Below are 7,434 nucleotides of genomic sequence, written 5' to 3'. Positions count from 1 at the left end.
TCTAAAACACATTTCTTTTATAAAATCATTGATTTTTTTGAGATTTGTCCTGAGGCTCTCTCCTTCTTGATGCTTCTTGATTTCATTTAGGAGTCTCATCAGAATTTTATTCCCTTTTATTACTCTTGTTTTTTACAGTATCAAACTACAGCCAGGCTTTTTACATAACCTGATTGCCTGTTTCTGCTGGAAGCACGTGTTTTTTACATTGCACTTCACACACAGGAAAACAAAACACCATTTCAAACCAGACTATCTCTACTCCAACAGTAACCTTATAGTAACTAATGATCAAGACCACCAGCATTCAAAAATTAGAAATATGATTTACATTTCAAAAAGGGAACAAGATTAGCTGTGCTATGTACTCTAATTTGTGGGTTTGTTTGGTTTGGGGGTTTGGTTTATTGGGGTTTTTTTCCCTTTTAAGCTCCTCACACTGTTTAATTTTGTACAGTTCTCCTCAGGGAATTAAAATCACTGCTCCTGTGTTTGCACAGCACCAAACACAGTGGTGGACTGGGCTTGTTCCATCATGCAAAGTAAGGGGGAAATGCTGCTTTCCTGAAAACTGTCTCTACAGGAACCACAACCTACAAGTAGCTTCCAGCAAGCACTGAACTTAGTTTCAGCCCTAGGTGTTAAAGCTACAAACTAAAATGTTCTGAAAGGCAGAGAAACAAAACCACGTGGATTCACCCAGAACACTCAAATCCAGCTTGAATCCAGACCAAGCTCTTCATACCTGCGAGGTTACGAACTGTGAGGACCTTCATCAGCTTTGGCCTGCTGTTTTTTGCTTCTTTGACAAAATAAAGGTTCTGACTGCCAAAACGAAAAGCATGAAAACTCACACTTCCTGAGCCTTCCCCGGGAGAGTGTCCTTTCCTACTCCACTAAATCCTCAGCTTAAACATCAAGAACTTGCACCTCTTTCTTGGGGTTCTTTCCCAAAGCTGTGGTGCAACAGGAATTTCCCTGTAAGCCTGCCCTGACACACACACTTCTAAGTAATACTTACTTCAGTTGCCTGTTTAGTTCTTCAACATAATTCTTTTGGTCCAATATTGCAGCAATCTGAACATCTCTAAAGCAAGCACAAAATGAAACTAGCTTTAACAAAATGATGTATTGAACCAGCTACTGAAAATATGCACATCTACCATATGCAAATGTCCACCTTATCTGTGTTTTTAAAAAGAAAGGAAGCAACTTCATCTCAGAGTCATGAACACATTGTGATAGCAGTAAGAGAGAAAGAAATCCAGTGCTTTAACTGCAAACAATTCCTGTACATGAAGCCTAAGAACACACACAGTCTGAAAAGAAAAAGGATGATTATTTACTCTGCCATAACTCTGGTTCTTTGAAACAATGACTAAACCCCAAGCTGAGGGCTTAGAGGTCTGCAGGTTCCTTTTCACTGCCACCCTGCAATCCTCCAATACTGTCCAGCAGGTAAAAGCAGCAGGTGATGCTGCTGGAGTTTGCTCCAGAGCGCAAATGTTCTTCCAGCTAACCAGTCATACAAAACAATTTAGGATGTCATTTTGCTCGAGGCTGAAATCAGAAGATTTCATTTCTAGGGAACCTGACTTATTTCTACAAAGGACAGGGCCCCACTCGAGAAATCATTTGTTAATATGCAAAATCAGAGATATTTGGTGAGGACATACCTTTCTTTACCCCCGATGTCATCATCACTCTTCAAATACACAGAGAAATCAATCACCCCAACCTAGTGGAAAGCAAAGGTACAGTTTCATATCATGCAAATAACTGTTGTTGATATTTACAGCCTTGAGATTGGTCCAGTTTCAGCTCAAAACCTGAACTATACCATTTTAAACGAGATTCTTTTTTTTTAAGTGTAGATTCCATATTTACTACGAATTATGTTACACCTGAATAAAGTTAACAATGTGCCATGTACCAAATTCCAAAGAAAAGATGACTTCTTCCTCTGACTGAGCTTAGCCACAAGCTTAGAGGAAACTTTCATTTAGGGAATTACCAGATACTCCACAGCCCTACCCCTGGCTGATCAGTGTTTCACATGATTCCCTGTCACAGCACCTCCCAAACTGATGTTACCCCATGTTTTGTTTTACAATATTCCTTGTCAAAATAATACCACCTCTCCACAATTGCTGATTCCCAAGGGGGACAAATCAACTGCATTCATTTTTTTAACCTTTTCCAAATCTGAATCTAATTAATTTATTTCGTATTCAATTGTCATTTAATCATATATACTATATATTTAACACTGCCACGAGTTCTGCTTCCAGCTCTATTCATGAATGTCTAACAAAAGTATTGAACCACGTTTGCTTTACCAAACCCCTTCCTTTTTGGTCTCTAGCAGCCTTTTCACAAAAGTATTTCAATTTCTCTCATCTACTGCTCTTTTCTGGAGCTCTCTTTAGCTTTTGGATACAAGTAACTTGCTAAGTCTAACATTTACTTGTTTTATACAATACAGTCAGTATCCTGTGATGGTCTTCTACTTGTTCTTTCCATGTCTTTGCTAAAAAGTCTCTTCTCCAAAAGCTTTTTTAAAATGTATTTTGCTCCTTAAAGCCAAGCACTATCTCTATTAAAAAAAAGGTAAAATGTTCTCTCTATAAAAGTTGCTTTATTCTAGTTCTCCATGGGTGCACACACACATTTCACCACTGAACAGCATTCTTTTAACACACCAAAACTGCTCCTGGCTGTGACTTCCATCAACCTTCAAAAGTTTTGTCTTTCTGCTCAACACAACTTGCTGCTTCTGGCTTCTCTGCGAAGGTGCCTTATTTATACCACTCTTCACTAACAGAATTACTCTGGACACTTTATAAATGTCACATCTGGACAAGCTGCAAACAGAATCTCATCTGCACAGCCACTTCTACCTTCTCAAATGAAGCTTTACCTCCCCTCACACAGCAAGGCCACCAAGTGACCCAGAGGTGCAGCTGGGTAATGGGTTTGGGGATTTACAGTACAGGCATTTCATCCTCAATACCAAGAGCAAGTTGGTAAGTTTTTTATAATTACAGGCCTTCCATTGTTAGATCTTCTTTCACACAAGTTGGGTGTCTAAAACTAATATTAGATGGTAACCAGAACAAACAATCAAGGACAAGTTAACCCTTTGATCCAACAACACACATATCCAGTTAGCTATAAGTTTTCTTTCCCAGAGGAATTGTTTTTCATCAAATATGTGCTGCAATACAGCAATAATCACTTAAACTATTAAGATTCTTTCCAAAAAGAAGCTGAAAAAAATCCTCAGGACTGAACACAGTCTACATTTATTTGCAAATACTTGTGCATCTGCCTTCAAGGGAATGTGTTAAGATTTTCTTGGAAAAGATTGAAATTCAAAGTCAAAGCTCGTTGCAAAGCAGGAAGAATTCCAAGTCTTGTTTTGAAGACTGAAAGTAGTCCCACCTCTCATAAGGTTGTTATGCAAAGAGAGTTTTTGTTCCAGGTCCTTGTATCATTCCTATTATGTTCCAGAAAGGCAATAAATGAACCAAGCAGGATAAACTGATCAGGGAACATCCTCCAGAGGAGAAGGATGAGTTACACAGTGAGGATGTGTAGCCTTGCTACTATTGCATCCATGTGACGACAAAGCCTAACCCTGCACCCTTGCACTCTGACAATCACCATCATCCAAAGGCCTGACCCACCTGACATGAGGTTAATTCAACAGCCCCATGGCCCCAGGAGCTGGATCATCACACCCTGAACAGTCTCTAGTAAGATTTCTAACAAATCACAACTCCATAGTAAAAAAATTCACTGGACGTAAACATCCTATGGATTCCACATACATTCCTTTACCTGTGTTGACTTACTTGTGAATCCAGGTCTTCTCCCTTCACACACAGGTTGGCATCTATCACATTTAACCCAACCAACAGCCCAACAATTACTGCTCCTTCTTCCTCCATCATCAGTGCGTGATACTCATAAAATTCACTGTTAAAGAAGAAAATTGCATCTTATCGGTGTATTCCCTATATATACATCCAATAAATTAATAATAAGTGACATACAAATTTGAATTGTTTCTCTTACTGTAGCCTTCCTACAACATCCTTCAAGATGAACTGGGCCTGCCCATACTTTCACCTCATAAATATTTAAAAATTCCAAGTGAGTGGTTTGTATCAGAGGCTATTATAAACTAAGATACTTCCTTTGGCTCCAGAAATCTGAGCCACAAGTTGCTGGATGGTTGGGATGGCTGAGGGCAAAGTTTTATTTGCCTTAAAAAACAAACTAAACCAAACCAGAAAAGGCTCTTCTGTACACATTTGCTATCAGCCATTTTTGAGCAGGATACTACAACAGATGAATGTCTGGCCACACTGACTCAGACAACTCTCATGTTGTTAAGAAGCACTGCAATGCAAGGCAAAAGAAGAATGGTAAAAAAATTACCTTGTGTGAAAAAATGACTGGACTTTAATGAATACATGCTTGAAATTCAAGAAGCCAAGGATGAGATTAAATTTGTAAAAGGTAAGCATAAAGGGCTGAAAAGCTAAAAAGGTTCTTAAAATAAAAATACTTCACTAAACGACAGCACACCAGCACCTTCTCCTCCTTGTACTTTTTAAAGAAAGTTTTAGATTCTAAATGACAAACTGTGTTTTCAATGGAAAAGTCCACAGCTACTGAACAGCAAAACGACATCCTGGCATAGCAGCATTAGCTAGGCATACAAAACTAGTCTGAAAAATATGGACAGCTTATAGCACTGAAAATCAGATGAACTCCAGAGGTTTTCAGTCCTTATTCTGCGTGGTGGAGGAATGCATAATTGTGGGGTTTTTTAAGGAGACTAACCCTCTAAAAAGAAGTTCAAAACCAAAATCTAATGGGCTGTTTACCTGAGGAGATCTCTCTGGATGATCAGACAGCGAAGATAATCGGCCATTTTCTTTTGCATCAGTGCCAACCGCAGCCAGGCCCGGGCACGGCCCAGTGGCGTCCTGAAACAAAGGGCGTCAACACAAACGGCCCCAAATTAATAATATATTGATTAATTCATGGTCTGTAACATCTTACTGGTGTTCTGGTAGAGCAACTGGTATTTCTGGAGCGGTATTTTAAACAGTTGAGCATCACAGTCTGGGAAGCCACAATGCCCAGGCTTTGACTCCCAGCTTTGGGGTAACAGAAAAATTTTCGTCTACTCAGCTGAGCTCGGGAGCAGATCCTGGAAAGAACAGGACTAGAGAAAGCACAAGAGCCTGATAATCTTGAAGGTCCTGTTTTCTGCTGAAGTAAAATGTTTGCAACAGTTCAGGCTCCTTTCTGTAATTTGTTTATAAAGTTTTCAGAGGAACTGCAAGAAGAGTAAAAGAATGCCCATCACAACTCCCCGTGCCAGCCTGCCTTCCCAATCCTGTTCTCTGGCTCTGAACACGGACTGAACTGTAGCTTTAACTCACACTTGTGTACAAATTCTGTGCCTTCTTAGGAAAGCAAGGCAAAAAAGGTGAAAATGTATGTAAAGGGCAAACATGAATATCCAACAAATTAAACCTGGACCTTTAGCTCTTCCTCTCCTAGTGCCTGCACACTTAGAAGTGGTAGCCACAGAAATGCAAAAGACACAAGCTGTATCTGGATAGCAGGAGAATAATATGCTTGGCAAAGGGTATTATTTCATCTGGCCCAAGAACAAATAATTTATATGCCTAAGTGCTTTAGATGAGTTCTAAAGCTACACATTATAACCCTTACACTGCCACATCCCAATGACAGCGTAAACAAACCCTTTTGGAGTTTCATGTGCAGCCAATTATCAAATTAAATACAGAAGCAGAGTGCAGTGGAATGGGAGGAGATTGTAGCTCACAGCATAAATTTATATTTGAGTAGGACCCTGCACACAAGAATATGAAAAGCTGCCCGATTCTTTCCTCTCTGGTCTGTCACCTTTCAGTTTTACACAGCCTTTGCTGACTGCACTCAGTGTTTGCTGCAGTTCTAGACTGCAGAGGCATTGACACACAACCTGCTCCTTTTTGCACCATTGTTGTCCACCATTCAGGAAACTTTTCTCCCAGGAGCATCAGAAAAGAACACAGAAACACTACTTTTTTGGCTGGTTTGTACAGAACAAGCAAAGCTAGCATGACTCCCCTGTGCTCCCCCCAGTATCAAAGGTAGCTGTTCAAAGCCTTAATATGAAATGAAATCATGAGACACCTGTAAATTCCTAATCAGGTCCTTTACTTTCCTGTATTTTTCCCAGTAGTACTTACTTAAGGCCAGGCAAATCTCTGACACTTGCTGCTATTTCCTCAGCTTCTGGATATAATTTCTCCACAAGTTCCAGAGGACCCCAGATGGTTTTATTGTAACTTAGAAAGGATTTTCTTACTATGAAAAGAAAAATTAAGTAACTGAATTAATTTAAATCACTGCAGTAGCTTTCTTCCTACTAGCTGTTGTGTAAAAGGGTTTAACTGCTGAGTCTAGGCTTCCAGATAACTCCTAACTTCCACACTGGTCAGCTCACCAGTATCCAAAGCCAACTTCCCACTTACTTTGCTGGGAATGTAAAATTGATGTGCTAGAACAAAATAATATAAAAAGGATGTCTAGCTAAAAATATATACTAAATACATACATGCAGTTGAGGTAATCCCTGGACCATTTATAACAAATGGTGTAGAAAAGAAAAAGTTGGGAAACGTGGAAATACACGTGGCGAAGAATTAATGATATTATTAGTTATAAAAGCTGACAATTTACATATTTCTCAATTCTTAATGCAACATAAGACGCTTTTTTTTAATCTAATTCAAGAAAGAAAGGAAGAAAAATGACACATTTGGGATGAGAAATACGCAGGTAGAGCCATTACCACACCTTTCAAGCCGTGCTTGAGGCAGTGCTCCATGACAACGAAGAACTGCTGCAGAGGGGGGTAGTCGGAATCCAGAGTGCGGCCAAAGCTCAGCGCTGACTCGATGAGGCCTTTGATACTCAGTTTAGCCATATTCAGTAAGTTTGCTCTTTCTACAGCTGTAGGGTCCTTTACAGCTAGAGACAAGAGAGAAAAAACCGTGATGGTTCAAGCCTTAGGAGAGAGGCAGAGTAATGAAAGGCTGCCTGGCCGCCTCCTTCAGACCCAAACCTGGGTGAACTCCCAGGAACCACTCAGGAAGTGCTGCAAAGCACCACCTTAGGGAAAGGCACCCACTCCGAGTCAGAGAAAAGTACCCGCTACAACAAACCTTCTAATTGAAATGTCAGTTTAGGTACCGTGCTGTCCCAGCCAGTAGGTGCAGATTAACACAGGCACCACTGCTGCACCCCAAACTCTGCTTCAGGACTGCCATCAGTGCCCCCTCCATGGCACCAAAGCAGCATTCCTACTAATTTATGTATCTATCTCGTGTACTGTAGTCT

The 7,434-nt window shown here is 40.2% G+C and overlaps 1 protein-coding gene across 3 annotated transcripts in view; it reads right to left on the bottom strand.

Moving 5' to 3' along the window:
- The window catches only part of RUFY2 (RUN and FYVE domain containing 2), a 21,442-nt gene extending 14,014 nt beyond the window's left edge, over positions 1-7,428 (bottom strand). For 2 of the 3 annotated variants that reach the window (XM_017826020.1, XM_017826021.1), the window contains exons 1-6: positions 6,892-7,428; positions 6,282-6,399; positions 4,899-5,000; positions 3,858-3,981; positions 1,677-1,738; positions 1,022-1,087 (exon numbers count right to left, since the gene is read on the bottom strand). In XM_017826020.1, coding sequence (XP_017681509.1) covers positions 1,022-1,087; positions 1,677-1,738; positions 3,858-3,981; positions 4,899-5,000; positions 6,282-6,399; positions 6,892-7,021 — 602 coding nt within the window. In that variant the 5' untranslated portion in view covers positions 7,022-7,428. The remainder of the gene's footprint in view (positions 1-1,021; positions 1,088-1,676; positions 1,739-3,857; positions 3,982-4,898; positions 5,001-6,281; positions 6,400-6,891) is intronic. The other variant, XM_017826019.1, reaches the window with a different exon arrangement.
- Positions 7,429-7,434: the final 6 nt, after the last annotated feature.

The sequence above is a fragment of the Lepidothrix coronata genome, unplaced genomic scaffold (genome assembly GCF_001604755.1).
Source record: "Lepidothrix coronata isolate B3197 unplaced genomic scaffold, Lepidothrix_coronata-1.0 Scaffold124, whole genome shotgun sequence".
NCBI lineage: Eukaryota > Metazoa > Chordata > Aves > Passeriformes > Pipridae > Lepidothrix > Lepidothrix coronata.
The sequence above is the reverse complement of the archived record's forward strand: the minus strand, read 5'-3'. Positions and strand labels throughout refer to the sequence as shown.